Source organism: Dipodomys ordii, unplaced genomic scaffold (genome assembly GCF_000151885.1).
Source record: "Dipodomys ordii isolate 6190 unplaced genomic scaffold, Dord_2.0 Scaffold19, whole genome shotgun sequence".
NCBI classification, from domain to species: Eukaryota; Metazoa; Chordata; class Mammalia; order Rodentia; family Heteromyidae; genus Dipodomys; species Dipodomys ordii.
In genome coordinates, this window is record NW_012267235.1 from 7472175 (window position 1) to 7487649 (window position 15475).

Consider the following 15475-nt stretch of genomic DNA (forward strand, 5'->3'; position numbering starts at 1 on the left):
GTGTGTGTGTGTGTGTGTGTGTGTGTGTGTGTGTGTGTTAGTCCTGGGGCTTGAACTCAGAGCCTGGGCACTGTCCTTGAGCTTCATTGTGCTTAAAGCTAATGCTCTACCTCTTGGGCCACAGCTTCTTCTGGCCTTTTCGAGGTAGTTTATTGGAGTTAGGAGTCGCATAAGGACGTTTTTACCCAGGCAGCCTCATGAATAGCTAGGTTTACAAGTGTGAGCCACTGGAACCTTGTTGACATTCATGTTTTTATAAGAAACTGTCAGTGGCTTAAATGGATTAAATATTTGAAGCTGTGTGGTGTTACAAACAAAAGAAGATTATTTAGTCCATAAGTCTAGATGCTTGAGGGCTGTATATGGTGATGGCTTTTTGCTGGCAGATTCCCAAGGTGGCATAGTACATTACAAGGTAAAAGACAGGGTTGTGTTTGTGTGTGTGTGTGTGTGTGTGTGTGTGTGTGTGTGTGTGTGTGTGCACGCACGCACCTCTGTCCACATTATAAAGCCATCTGATATAATCAGGGTTCTACCATGATGACCTCACTGAATCTTAACTACTCCCTAAATGCTCCACTTTATCTCCAGAGTTGGATTAAGTTTCCACCCTCTTAATATTTCACAATGGGGATTAAGCTTCAACGCCCTCTGATTGAAGCAGAAATCAAACATGCATTCTGGCTTCCCCCCTCACAATTTGGTACCACGAATGATGCCTTCTAGGGTCTGTTTTGAGCTGTGATCCATTTAGAAGTAAAAGGCATTGGGTTAAAAACATAAATAAAACACTTTCTCAAGCACTACTACTACTCAAGTTTGGGAATGGTTCTGAAACTCAACAGAAGGTGAGGCTTTTCCCTATGATGGCTCTCTGGAATCATTCTTTTTCCTTCAACTCTAATGTGTCTTAGAGTTTTTCTCCTTACTCCTACTGCAGGTATTTATCTTGTTATTCCTTTGCCTTCTCCACTCACCTTTGTCTGTCTCTTTCATCTCTGCATTTATGGTTTTCTATACTCTCTCTCCTCTGGCTGCTTGCCACAGAACTTAGAGGACATCTCTTGTTCTCACCAGCCAGGTTGTTCTGTGCCTAGTTTCCCTTAAGTTCAGGACCATTCATCATGCAGAATTACATCTGTAGGTGTCCTGAGGTGATGTTTAAGGCTAAGAGATGGTAAAAGACTATCTCAGGATGGGCAGCCAAGGAGTGTTTGCTCAGTCCCCAGTGAGCTCTGAGTAGAAAGAGAGCAGTGAGGCCCAACATGGTCAATGTGGAGGCTGTCTTGGGTTCCAGAGATTGTGTAAGCAAGCTCTACATGCAATTGGGGTCATTTAAATGACTTTTGATACAGTGGGGCTTGACAAGCAATGGGATGGGAAGTGCATAGACGCTAAAATCAGACTGCCAGTTTTCAATTCTGGGTTCTGCTTCTTACTAGCCATGTGACCTTGGGCAAGTCTATGTCTTAAGGTTTACCCCTAGGAAACAGTTCATGGTAGCACCTACTGGAGATAGTAATCATTTTCAACATCATTTAGAATCTTTTATTGCACTGCCAGGTACCTAGACCAGGAATTTGTGTATGCTAGGTAGCTATATCACTAGACTACATCTTCAGCCCTTTTAATAGTTTAAAATGAATTGCTATGTAAAGCACTTATGTCAATGCCTGATAAGTGTCACAATGTTAATAATAACAGTGGTGATCGCAATGTGTAGTGGTAATGGTGATGCTGGTGGTGGTGATGCTGGTGGCAGTAGTGATAATTATTATGATGTGATGATGGTGATCACATTGATAATGGTGATGCTGATAGTGGTAATGATGGTTATGGTAGCAGTGGTGATGTAGGTAGTGATGGTGATGATGATTATGGTAGTTATAGTGATGATGATAAAGATGAGCATAATTATTATGATGATAATGGTCATGACAATGGTGATAAGGTGATGTTGATAGTAGTGATGATGGTGGTAATGATGGAAATAATGATTATTATGGTGGTGGTGATCATAATGATGATGATGGTGATGGTGCTGTCAGTGGTACTGATGATGGCGATGATGACGATGTTTGTGTTGGTGATGATGAGTATGGTGGTAATGAGAATGATGGTGATTATGGGGTGGTTATTATGGTGGTGATGGTGGTAGTGATGCTGACAATGGACTAAAGGGAAGTAGCTAGCTGGGACATAAGAGACAGAGAAGGAGAGTCCATACCTGGTTCGCTGGTCTCTTCCAAGCCTTCACTTGTTCTCAGCTAGACCATCCTCAAATTATCTTACCAAACTAAAGATACACTAACTAAAAAGATATTATTATAATTATCCACACTTCTTAAGGAGACTGATCATGAATCTACTTTATTTTGAAAGTGAACAGTTGTCTAAGATCAGTCCATTCCTTTTATTCCTGGAACGAAGTGAAATAAGTTCAGCCTGGAGTCCCCTGATGCCGTCACACTCTGATTTAGGAACACACCCACAGAAAACATTCTCAAGAAAGTGGTCTGACAACAGCCTGGACAGAGTTAGAGATAGTAACATTTAAAATCATGTAACCATCCAAGGAGAAAATTGCATTTAATTATTCACACAGTAATCCCGGCTGGCATATTGGATCCAAAACTGTGCCAGCTGCTGACAGTTCTTCCCAGTCGCCCTCCTCCTCCTCCTTCTCTTCCCTCCTCACCCGTCTGTGCTCCTTATCTGAGTAAGTTCTGCAAAAGTGATTCTGTTGCTGGATATTTTTATGTCTCTGTTAGAGTGGTCAAAGCGAATTGCCTATCCCTTTGGGGAAGTCCTCTGTGTGGCAGTTTCAAAAGAAATTACTCTGCTATTTTTAAGTGTATAAAATACTAGTTAATTCTTTTCAGAATCTCGACATTATTGTTGTAATGAGTTCTATAGACCTTGGATTATCTGAGGGCCATTATTATAGATGTAAGGGCCATGGAGGCTCACCCATCACCTTGTTTCTCCAGATGCTGACCCCCTCTGCACCCTGTGGACAGCTAGTCCTGCCTATTCTTTCTCTCCCCTATTGAAGAAATTCTAACAGTAAGCTGAGAGGATGCAGGAAGCCCCTAGAAACAGAAGACCTATTAGTAAGGGAGCCTATCTAGCACAGTTCCAGAAATTCTAGGCACTGAGCAAATGTTCCAGTCTTGGAGCCAAGGGAATGTCCTGTGTAGTACCCCTTATAAAGGAGCTTAAGGTTGAATGTTAAAGAGAAAACAGAACATGAAAAGATTTGCAAAATGGTGAGTGGGTTGCACTTCCTGAAAGCATCACACTCCAATCTGCCGTGGCAGAGGGGAAGTATGGAGCAAGCCAGGTGGGATTTTAATAACACACAGCATTTGAGGCAAAGGCTTGAAGAAGAATGAAGATAGAATGGACCGCTTCCCTAGGATGAGCGGTAGAAACAAACCTGAGTGCAGTCACATAGCATAGGGATAGCCTGTAGCTTCCATAAACTCTTAGATCACCTGTTTCTAGCCAGATAGTCAAACAAGACCTTCCTCACAACAAGTTCCCCTGTCTCTCCTCCACTTGGCACACTCAGTAAACTCAGCCCTGGCTGCACACTGAAACTGCCTGGGTGGTTCTGAGAGAGAATAATACAACCTCTACCCAGAAAAGATTCTTATCTAATAAGTCTTAGGTAGGATTTGGGTATTGATATCTTCTTTAAAAAATAAAAACACCTTTCTACACGGTTCTCATGTTCAGTAAACTCTGAAGAAGAGTACTAGAGGGAAATCATCAAGTATGGAAAACATCTTTTTTTAAATTATTTATTGTTATCATGAAGGTAGTTTACAGAGGGGTTATGGTTACATAAATCAGATAAAGAGTACATTTCTTTTCAAACAGTGTCACCCTTTCCCTTGCTCTCTCCCAGTTCTTCCCAACCACAATGTATAGTTCATTTTCAAAATAAGCTCTAGTGAGTACCACTGCTGCATTTGTTTAGCCTTTGTCCCTCCATTTCTGTGCACCCCTCCACTTACCCTCCCAAAGACAGATAAATGAGCAAACAAGACAAAGGGAAACAAAACAAAAACAACAACAAAGAAAACAATAAAAGGAAAACCTCTTATTTCTACTCCCTGGAGTTAATTTGGCTAAATATTATTGTATATGGTCAGGTGAATGTAGCTATTGTGCCTAGGGGATCCCCTCTTAAGAATAACCTCCTTTGGTTTCACTCTGTGAATGCCCTGTAATAACATCATGTCCCAGTGTATTTTTTTTCCATACTGTGTATTTACTTGTAGATTTATACTACAAATGAGGGAAACCATGCACCCTGTTTCTTTGAGTCTGGCTTACTTCACTTAACATTATTTTTTTTCCAAGTCCAAGGAAAGCACAGTTGGACCTTATGTCACGGCCTCAGAAACTGAAGCTCTGTTGGTTCTGGGAGTCAGCCATAGGAGTCAGGCCTCTTCCAGGTAGGGTAGAGGGAAACAGATTCACTGAAAGCAAAGGAAGTCAGTGTACAGCTGCAAATGGGAGACACTTGGGCAGAGACAGGGTTGAGGAAAAGGTTAAAAACTGGCTGGACTACAAGGATCCTTGAACGTCAGCATGCTATGCAAGAATTGTGATCTAAGGATGGCCCCAAGCAGCAGCTTGAGACGTGATCTGGAAAAAAATAACTAAAATAAAAACGGTTAGAGGTATGATTCATTGGTAAAGCGCCTATCTAGGATGCTGAATGCCATTCGTTTCATCTCTAGGAATTACAACAAACAAACAAAGAATTTGCATCGTTATTTGACTGGACCCAGGAATACATGCTAAGGAATGGTGGGCAAGATAAAGCTATATTCTTTGACCTTAGTTTCCTTACTGATAAAATATTTGGTTAGGATTTCTCAATTCCAGCACTATAATCTGTGGGGTGGCAAAGATCTATCCCATACTGTACATTGTCATTGTCAACTCACTAGATGCCCATAGCATCTTCTTTCTTAATTATCCCAACAACAAAAAACGTCTCTAGACAGTGTCAAGAATCTCTGAGAGATGGCACCTAAACTACACAGATGCCAGAAAATATCTCCATTGATGAGCTGCACATGACTGTATGTGATGAGAGACTGAAAATATGACAGGCATGGTACCCTTCTGTAGAAAGGAGTTGAGAACAATGACTAAAAACATACGCTTTGGTACCATTTTGCCTGGTTTTAGACTTAAGCTGCCCCCATTTACCAACCAACCAGAGATTATCAGCCAAGTTTTCCCTTTTTGTTTTTACACAATTTTAGAGGTATAAAAATAATACAGAATCCCTACATATCCCTAACCTAGCTTCTCTCAGAGCTACAGTCTGCCTCAGTTTCTTCATCTATAAAGTGAGTATCTAAGACCATTCATTTCACACAGTTGATGGAAAACTTGGGCGGGATAACTTATGTTTAATATTTGTAGTAGCGCCTGCTACTTGCTAAGAGTTCAAGAAATGTCCATCTTGGGCTGGGAAGGTGGCTCAGTGGTAGAACGCTTGCCTTGCAATGCATGAGGCCCTGGGTTCAATTCCTCAGCACCACATAAGCAAAAAAGAAAAAAGAAAAAAAAAGCCGGAAGTGGCGCTGTGGTTCAAGTGGTAGAGCTCTAGCCTTGAGCTGAAGAGCTGAGGGACAGCGCCCAGGCCCAGAGTTCAGACCCCACAACCAGACCCCAAAAAAAGAAATGTCCGTCTTTATTTTTGGCTTATTCCCTGTGGCCCTAAAATCTCCCCCAAATGTGTCCTATCTGGAGAAATAGACTCTCATAAGTGCAGAGGTTTACCTGGCAGCCTTGCCATTAGTCTGTGCTTACCTCCACTTAGCTGGGCTTAACATTTAATCATTATCTGTCTAGTTCACCTGCTTCTTACCCTAGTATCCTAAAACTTGTGGATTTTCCCAAAGCCTGGGCTTTAGACCTAGGCTTCTTAGACCTTGATCACAATCATATTCCAGTAGATTGACCGGAAGACTGAAGTTTCCTCACAAGCAATCAGCACAGCCCCTGTAAGCAGTCTCCTGTCCAGTAGGAACCATGCAAATGGAAACATTTATGCACACTAACACTCCAACATTACCCTATCCTGCAGTCTGTTCAGCACTCTCCCTCAAGGGCCCCCCTACAGAATTTTACACAAAAGCACAGATGCCTCCAATCTAAAAGTGCATCATAAATTCTTGCTGAGCATGAGGTTTCTGGGCTTCAGTGTTTGTGATGAATGCTGAGTCAGAACAAACAGCAGAAAGAAAGGGTCCTAGGTTCTTACCTTGGCCTCCACCCAAAGGTAGCAGAGCAACTTGTAAATACTAATTAAGCTTACCTCTCCAACTCTCCAGGCAGGAGAATGCTCATTGTATTTTTATAGGTGCTAGGAATGGAGGTGAAAGAGAATCAGCCTTCCCCAGCCTTATAACTTGCAGAGTGGAGAAGGCAGCCAGGGCCTCCAGAGCATAACTGGGCTGGGCTGGACTGTGAGCCTCACACAAAGCAAGAGAGTTCATCTGGTCATTGGCAAGCTGAGCTTACCTCTACTAGGAAATAGCATTGCTATTCTGCATGTACAAAAAAGTTTCAGTCTCCCACTAATTGCTCAGAGCTCAAATGCATTCAGTCATTAGAGCTTTTCTTCAGGACAGGAGCTGAATTCTAATCACAGAACTGCTGTGTATTCTGGAAAATGCTGTCCTTCCAGGAACTAGAGATAGTCTTGCCTGGTGGTAGATGGTCCAGCTATTCCTTTCACGCACTCGTGCATGCATGCGCACAAACACACACACACACACACACACACACACACACACACACACACACACATACACCTCTACCTGCAACTAAGTTCCCCTTGGCTATTCTATCATCCAGGCTTCACAGACATGCCTAGAGGCTTATTTTAAAAACCTATACAATTCCTAGCTTTCAGATTTTGCTTCCAAGAACTCTGAGAGGCTGGAAAACCACAGAGCTAACCTGCAATTTGGCTGAGACAGGCTAACCTGTCAGTTTGTGCCTTTTGCTTTCCTCCTTGTGGGGCTGGTGGCTTTTTACACACATATTTGAAGCACAAGCTGTGAAAACACAAATGACTGGGGTTTGCTCCTGCCTGTCTTCTTGCCACCAGCAGGGCGATCTGGGATATAGCTCCAACCAAGTCAAGCTTCAACATTAAATAGCCTCTGCTTCCAGCTGGCATTTAAGACAAAATGGAGTCTCTTTAGAAAGGCACTCATAACTTATCAGGGCCTGGTCCCAGCTTGCCTTTACCATATGACCCTGGTTACTCCTTGCCCTGGACTGGATACTCCAGCCACAAAGAAGTCAGAGTTCACTTTGTGCCTGTGTTCTTGGAGGGAGGCCAAGAGGATCCAAACTGAGTCAGGACTACTACCTGCAGTGATGGGGATCACATTAGCAATTTCCTTGGGGCTGGACTTTCTAAGTATTTCCTATACACCTAGCTCTTTATGAACCTTGTTTAGTGGTTAGAAGAAGCCTGGAGGTCCAGGGTAGGGGAAGAGGCACCAGTGTCCTCATCACCTTGCAGTGGCCAAGAGCACAGACTCTAGAATCCATTGGCCTCCATCAAAATCCTGATGTTCCAGTGAGTGGCTCCATCACTGTGGCCAAACCACTTTGCCTGGCCAGGCTTCTGTTCTATCACAGAGAAACAGAGGCAAAGAGATTCAAGTGTCCCTCTAATGATAGGGGTAATGCTCAAATGATTTAATATATTAAAACGTACTTGAGTGCTGGGCACCATTGGCTCATGCCTGTAATCCTAGCTACTCAATCGGATGAGATCTGAGGATTACAGCTCAAAGTTTACCGGGGCAGGAAAGTCTGTGATATTCTTATCTCCAATTAACTCACAAAAAACCACAAGTGAAGCTATGGATTAAGTGATAGAATGCCAGCCAGATTTGAGCAAAAAAGCTAAGAGACAGATCCCAGGCCCCAAGTTAAAGCTTTAGTATTCACATTAAAAAAAAGAAGAAGAAGAAAGAAGATGAAGGAAGAAGCAGGAAAAAGGAGAAGGGGAAGGAGAAGGAGTAGGGAGGAAAGGAAAAGTGAAAGAAAGAAGAAAAGAAAGAAAGAAAGAGAAGGAAAGAAAAGAAAGCTTTTAAACCTTGATTTTGATAAGGAGGGAGGGAAGGAAGGAGGGAAAGCAGATAGGAAGGAAGGAGGGAAAAAAGGTAAAAGGAAGGAAGGAGGGAAAGAAAGTAGGAAAGAAGGAGGGAAAGAAGGAAGGAAAGAAGGAAGGAGGACAAAACAACTCAGGAGCTGGGGGTGTAGCTCAGTGGCAGACCCTTGCCTGCCATGTGCAAGGTCCCGAGTTTCATCCTCAGTACCTAAAAGAAAAAAAAATCTCAGAGCAATGCCTGCATGTGGTCAGCATTACTATCCATCCCTACAGACAAAACCATAGTTCAAAGTTAAAACAGTTGTCTGCAACTCACTTCCATCCTGTAGCCACAGTGTTATAAAATATGGAATGGGGGAACTGGACATATTCCTAGTACAAAGGGCTCAGGATTTGGTCATGGTGCCTGTCCATCAGTGAATGGACCACAGGACAATTGTCTCGTTAGCATTTGACTATGGATTTCCAGCTTTAGTTATCACCCACCAGTGAAGCGCAAAGGAAACAGTGTTCTCTGATTGCCTCTCTAGGTGAAAAGCATCCAAGATGCCATTAGAGATAAAAAACCACGGTTCAACTTCCTTGGAGAGGAGATTTGCCTGAATCCTTCTGTGGGCATTTTCATTACCATGAACCCGGGCTACGCTGGACGCACAGAACTGCCTGAGAACCTCAAGGCTCTCTTCCGGTAAGTGTCTGTCAGTTCTGCCCCTAACAAGGGCCTCACAGAGAAAAAAAAAATCTTTTTTCCCCACTGGAAATAGATGATGTATATAGCATAGAAAATATGGAACATTTAGGAAAGTAGATTTTTTTTATAAACTACCTGTAAAGCCATCACCACAACTTATTTCCATTGATTAATTATATTTGATTATTTATAGGTACATTTTAATTTGGACATCTATGATCTAAATTTATGGTTTATATACTGGTTTACATTTTTTTTCATTTCATAGTCTATCCTATTTTTTCTGTTAGATATCCTTAATAAATTTCATTTCATGACTACATATTTTTCTATCAAGCATATATGATTCACAATGTAATTAACCAATCCTTCAAGGATGGTTACTAAGACTGTTTCTAGTATTTAAAATAAATACACATAATACTCTAATGTACATTTTTGTATACATATATAAATCTTTTTTGGGTATGTATAATCATTTTGTTTGGCTAGCTTCCCAGATGTGGAATTACTGCGTTAATGAGTAGGAACATTTTTAAGGCTTTTGATACACATTGCCAAATTACTTTCCAAAAAAGCATAGTACCAAATACATTCCTAGTCATGGCATGGGTAGGAATACCTCTTTTATTTCACCTTGCCACCCGTGCACATTGCTATGATTTTAAATCTTCTTGATTTTGATAAGAAAACACAAATGTGTTTCCTAGCAGGAGTTACAATCTGCATTGCTTGTTCAGGAAAGTGGTGTTGGCTCAACAAAGAGAAAAACGAAGGATGCTTCCTGCCTTCTATTTTCCTGCTTTCTGAATTTTCACCTGGGAGAGGCAGATAATGAGAAGTTATAGAAAAGCTGTTGGTGTGCTTTGTGGACTAAGAGACCTAGTGCTCTCTGTCTGATGAGATGGTATCAGCACATTTGTGGGCTTTTGGAACCCTTGGAGCCCACTGGGCCTACCCTGAGGCTTTAACCCTAGTACGAGCAATTGAACTACCATTTGAGCTACTCCTCCAGTCCCTATTCTGTTAGCTATGAAAGTCGATTCTTTATTCCCTGGGCTGGCCTGGGCTGCAGTCCTCCTCTATTTGTGCTTCCCCAACTTAAGTGGGGATGACGGGCACACCACATCTCTCAGTCATTGTGTTTGCCCCATAGCTGGAATAATAGGTACAAGCTACTATGGCCCACCATTATACTTCCTGCTTAGCTAGAAAGACAGGTGCATGCCACAGTTCCAAGCCATTGGCTGAGATGGAATCTCTCAAACTCTTTCTGGCCCAGACCAGTCTTGAACCACAGTCACTTTATCTCTACCTTCCAAGGTAACTAGGATTACCTAGGCTTGAGCCACTGTGCCTGCTAACCCCTTATTTTTAAACTGCTCTAGCCATGCAAATCACTATGTGAATCCTACCTCAACCAGAAGTGCTGCAACATTAACCAGCTGTCTAAACTGTGCAACAGAACGCTGCATTGTTTGCTGTCTGTTTACACAAAGAATTTGTTAAGTACATTCTGTGTAACACGCAATATCATTGGCAGTTCCTTCCTGTATATACATTGTTCCTTGTTTATTCCCTAAATTTAAAAAGAACTGTTGGATCCATCAGGCTTCAATAACAGCCTGCCATAGATGGAGCATCCTACACAGCAGGTATTTGTTTTTCACAGTTCTGCAGGCTGAGAGTCTGAGGTCAGAGTTTCACCCTGAATGGCTTCTGGTGAGGGCCCACTTCCAGGCTGCAGAAGGTCAACCTCATGTTGCACCATCCTAGGACAGAAAGCAGACAAGAGGCTCTCGGGCCTCCGTTTATAAAGCCTCTAATCCATTCTTGAGTTTGAGCTTGTGAGTCATTGCCTCCCAAAACCAACACATTGGGGTGAGGATCTAGGAACTTAGATCTGAACATTCTGAAAAAATAAGAGAGAAAAAATATTTTTGTTTCTATTTTTATTTCATTTTATTATTTTTTGGTGTGTTGTTGTTTGGGGTAATTTTTGTTGGTTAATGTTGTTTGGAGTTTGTTTTTTGTTTGTGTTTTGAAGACAGGGCCTCATTGTACAGGCTGGCCTTTAACTCTCCATCCTCCTGACTCATACTTATGAATACTAAGATTATAGTAGTGTGCCACCATGCCATGCAGAAAAATATTTTTGAAAACAATAAACATAAGCATCTCCTTTTACATTTAATTATCTCAAAGACCCTGTGATAATATTGATTTCCACTTGCACGGTGGGTTCCTTCAACAATAATCCTGGTTACTGCTTAGTAAATGACTAGTAAATGTAGAACTGGATTTTGAACCTAAAGCTTTTCACCTCCCATCTAAAACCTTCACCTAGAGATAACCCATGAAACTACTCCATATTTCCCAACCAATTCTGTGCCAGCATTTCCCAACACAATTGGGATCCAATTGTGCATTGTTTTGTATCTTGCTTTAAGAATTTTCTTCTCCAGACGTATTTTTCATGAGCACATTGTATTCTGTTGTGTGAGCACACATTTAGTCTTATGTTCAGGTTGCCAAATAATTTTCAGGATCTAAGTATTTAGTGACTCCTTTGAATTTGAATACAATGTAAAATGTCTCAAGGAAAAGAATGTGTACTTGAATAAGATGATGGTTTGGAAAAGTTTCTATCAGTGTAGGGGAAAAATGCAATTAAAGAAATGTAAAAAGTTTAAATTCTTAAAATATGCATTATAAATGAAAAAACTAAATTATTTTAAAGTGGGTGTAATGTTACATGTATGTAATTTCAATACTTGAGAATCTGACTCAAGGATGATACAGAATTTTTTAATATTTTAATTATTTTTAGGTAGTTGTACAAAGGAGTTGACAATCACCTGAACAATTTATGAATGCAGTACGTCTTGATAATGTTGCCCTTTCCAAACCTACTCCTTCCCTTGCTTATCTTAATTTTAGTTTATGTATTAAATGTTTAGCAATATAACAGAGAACTTTAAGTGTACTATGCATCTTGATTTGTGCTGCCACTGCAACAGAGGATCCAGAATTTAAGGCCAGTCTGGGCCTTAAATATTGAGAATAACTAAGTATATAACTCACTGATAGAGAGCTTACTCAACATGTATAATGCCCTGAGTTCAATCCCTAGCACTCACAAAAAAAAAGAGTCATTTTAAAATCAAATAGTACTACTGTCAGAGGGGACAGAAAGTGTACTTAATCCTTATACAATAGACAAAATCCTCTTTCTTATATATGACATTTTATTAATTAGAGTGAGGTTAATAGCGATTTATATTTGTATTCAAATAAGTCCTGGTTTCTGGGGTTTGGAGGAGACATGTGTCCAGGATGAAGACAGGGAGACTCTGTTCCTTGTACATACCCAGGGACATTCAGTCTCAGCCCCTAACCTGTTCTAGACAACTTGTTATACTAATTCCTGCCTTAGGTGAAGCACATAGGGCTCAAGTTACAAAAGCAGAGGTGTAGCATCCACGCTGCCCCCATCTGTCAACATTATCTACCCACTTGGGTAATAGTACACTTCCTTTACTTTGATTAATTTATCTTAACCTTGAAGGTCTGGGGCAAAATGAGGTACTCACATGAGTTTTGCACTCACAGATGCCCCCCCCCCCGTGTGATCTGTCAGCACCTCCTGTCCCACAGACTCCACTTTAACTCTGTGGTTGGGGCTCTGTCTCAGTCTTTGTCTCCCTGTACCCAGGCCCTGTGCGATGGTTGTTCCAGACTTTGAACTGATTTGTGAGATCATGCTGGTGGCGGAAGGATTCCTGGAAGCCCGGTCATTAGCCAGAAAGTTCATCACTCTTTACCAATTGTGCAAAGAACTTCTCTCCAAACAGGTAGGATCTCCAGGAAGGCTAATGGCCAAACACCATGCCATCTGCCCAGCCATGAAGTGTTTCTGGGGCCAATAGGTTAGGCTGTTCTCTTTTTGTAAAGAGTATTGCCAGGTGCCGGTGATTCATGCCTGTAGTCCTAGTTACCCAGGAGACTTATATCTGAGGATCGCAGTTCAAAGTCAGCCCAGGCAGGAAAGTCTATGAGGCTCTTATCTCCAATTAACCACCAAAAAAAACAGAAGTAGCACTATTGCTCAAAGTGGTAAAGTGCTAGACTTGAGGGAAAAAAGCTCAGAGAGAGCATGCAGCCCCTGAGTTCAAGCCCCAGGAACGACCAAAAAGAAAATGTCTCACCATACCCCGAAACATATTAAAAACTCTTAAATACTGAGAAATGAAAGTTTGTGTTCATTTTTTAGCTTAGTATTTTCAAAATTTTACAGAACTTTATTTTTAAGTAGAATTCCTTCCTTGTCTTTATTGCCCTTGGAATTTTTCCATTGTAGCATTTAGCACTGTCCAAATTAAGCAATGGTCTGATACAAAGCAAATGGTAGATCTGGTACTTGAACCTGATCTGTCTGAATGTAGCTGCCATACTCTGAACTGAACTTCCCCTCAGCATGAAGCTCTGGGACCTGGTGTCAATTTTATTGTCCCCAGAATTGACTATGGGCACTAATGAGAATGAAAATGTATTATTTACTATTTAAATTTCCAGTAATGGGGATCAGATCCAGGACTTTATACATGGTAGGCAGGCACTGTACCATTCAGTTACACTTCTAGACTTAGAAACTATGTATTTTAAGCTACTTTTCTCTGAGATCTTGAAGATCTCAGAGGTAGAACATGTAAGTTCAGCCTGTACCTTCTTGGAGATCTAACATGCTATTCCCTCCCAACCTTCCCAACCTCTGCATGTATAGAAAGTAGTCAGGTTTGAATGCTTTGCTCAACCCCCTGGTCCCCAAGCTGTTGTATGTACATCTGCTCTGTTGTCATCACAGCTGGAAAAGTAAGTAATGCCAGATCAGGAACTAAAATTCTTTCATCAGGATTTTCTAAGTCATTAATCCTCTCTTGCCTGGAAGTGACTTGTGGGATGTATTAAGTGTAGTTTTGCAGCCAGCAACTTTGGTCTAGCTTGTGTTGCCTTCCCACAGGATCACTATGACTGGGGCCTGAGGGCTATCAAGTCCGTTCTCGTGGTGGCAGGGTCCCTGAAGCGAGGTGACCCTGACCGGCCTGAGGACCAGGTCCTGATGCGCTCCTTGAGAGACTTCAACATCCCCAAGATTGTGACTGATGACATGCCAGTGTTCATGGGCCTTATTGGAGATCTCTTTCCTTCTCTGGATGTCCCCCGGAGGAGAGACCTGAATTTTGAGGCTTTGGTTCAGAAAGCAGTAGTGGACCTGAAGCTCCAGGCTGACGACAACTTTGTACTAAAGGTATGTGAGCCCTTCTTTTCCAAGATTCTACTTCTTAATGATTTTCTTGGACAACAGAATAACTTTCATCCTTAGTCCAAATGATTTCTTTAGACATATAGACACATATCCAGTTAGAGCTAATCCAATTCTGCTGGGCCAGTAGCTCATATTTATAACCTAGCTGCTCAGGAAGCAGAAGTCTGAGAATCCTGGTTCAAAGCCAGCCAGAGCAGACAAATCCAAGATACTTTTATCTCCAATAATCCAATAAGAAGCTGGAATGGAAGGCATAGCTCAAGTGGTAAAGCACCAGCTATGAGCAAAAAATCTGGGCAAGAACACAGGGCCCCAAGCTCCAGATTCAGTATGAGGAACAAGAAAAAGAAGAAAGAGGAGGAGGATCTCAGCTCAATTCATTTAGCAGGTTAAAAAGCAGGAAATTGTTTAAAGTACACAGAGCAAGTTTACTTGAAAGGGAAAAGAAAGCTATTCAAGGAATGTAGCAAGATTCTCCAAAGAGAAGAACTCCAAAGAGGAGTCCAAGGAGTTTTCTCAGAAGGCAATTTTTATAGTACAGCATTCCTCCCCAATCCCCTCTCCTGGACTTTGTGCTGACAGTCTTTGCATGCAATGCTCCAGCTCTTTTCATTGGTTAAGCAGATACCCAAGGTATTAGGGAAGAAGAAGCAGTTGAGCAGGAGCCTGAGGCGCTATGGGAACAATAAATATAATAATGGGCCAAGTGCACATCCCACCAGTTTTTAGCCCTATCAACCTGACAGTTCTCCCTTTCTTTCCTTCACAAACACAGATGAAGAGCCTGAGAAGTCACTTTCCTTTGGTTGAAATGGTGGATTAAGGAAGGAGACTCTTGGTCTGGGAAGTGCTTGCCTTGCATGCATGAGGCCCTGGGTTCGATTCCTCAGCACCACATAAGCAGAAAAAGCCAGAAGTGGTGCTGTGGCTCAAGTGGTAGAGAACTAGCCTAGAGCTGATGAGCTGAGGGACAGCACCCAAGCCCAGAGTTCAGGCCCCATGACTGGCCAAAAAAAAAAGAAAAAGGAAGGAGACTCTTTATGGATTGGACCTGCCATTAAAATTAAAATAATCTCTATCAAAATCAAGTGTCCTCAGGAATGTGACCTCTGGAACAAGGAGGCTCAGGCTTAGGGCTGCAGTAAAAGAGTAACCATCTGGCAGGTGGAAATTCTCAGACAATTAACGGAGCTACATTTTCATTAGGGTTGAAGTTCACTGTGGAGTTTTCAGGGCTTTGAATTTAAAGTTCTCTACATTTTCAATGGCCTACCCCAGTACTGTTTTTCCA

The 15475-nt window shown here is 41.8% G+C and overlaps 1 protein-coding gene across 1 annotated transcript in view; it reads left to right on the plus strand.

Annotated features, from left to right (window-relative positions):
* Dnah9 (dynein, axonemal, heavy chain 9) overlaps window positions 1-15475 on the plus strand; it is a 354260-nt gene that overhangs the window by 135388 nt on the left and 203397 nt on the right. The window contains exons 29-31 of the mRNA XM_013013168.1: window positions 8698-8855; window positions 12574-12712; window positions 13879-14166. Of these exons, the coding sequence (XP_012868622.1) occupies window positions 8698-8855; window positions 12574-12712; window positions 13879-14166 (585 nt within the window). The remainder of the gene's footprint in view (window positions 1-8697; window positions 8856-12573; window positions 12713-13878; window positions 14167-15475) is intronic.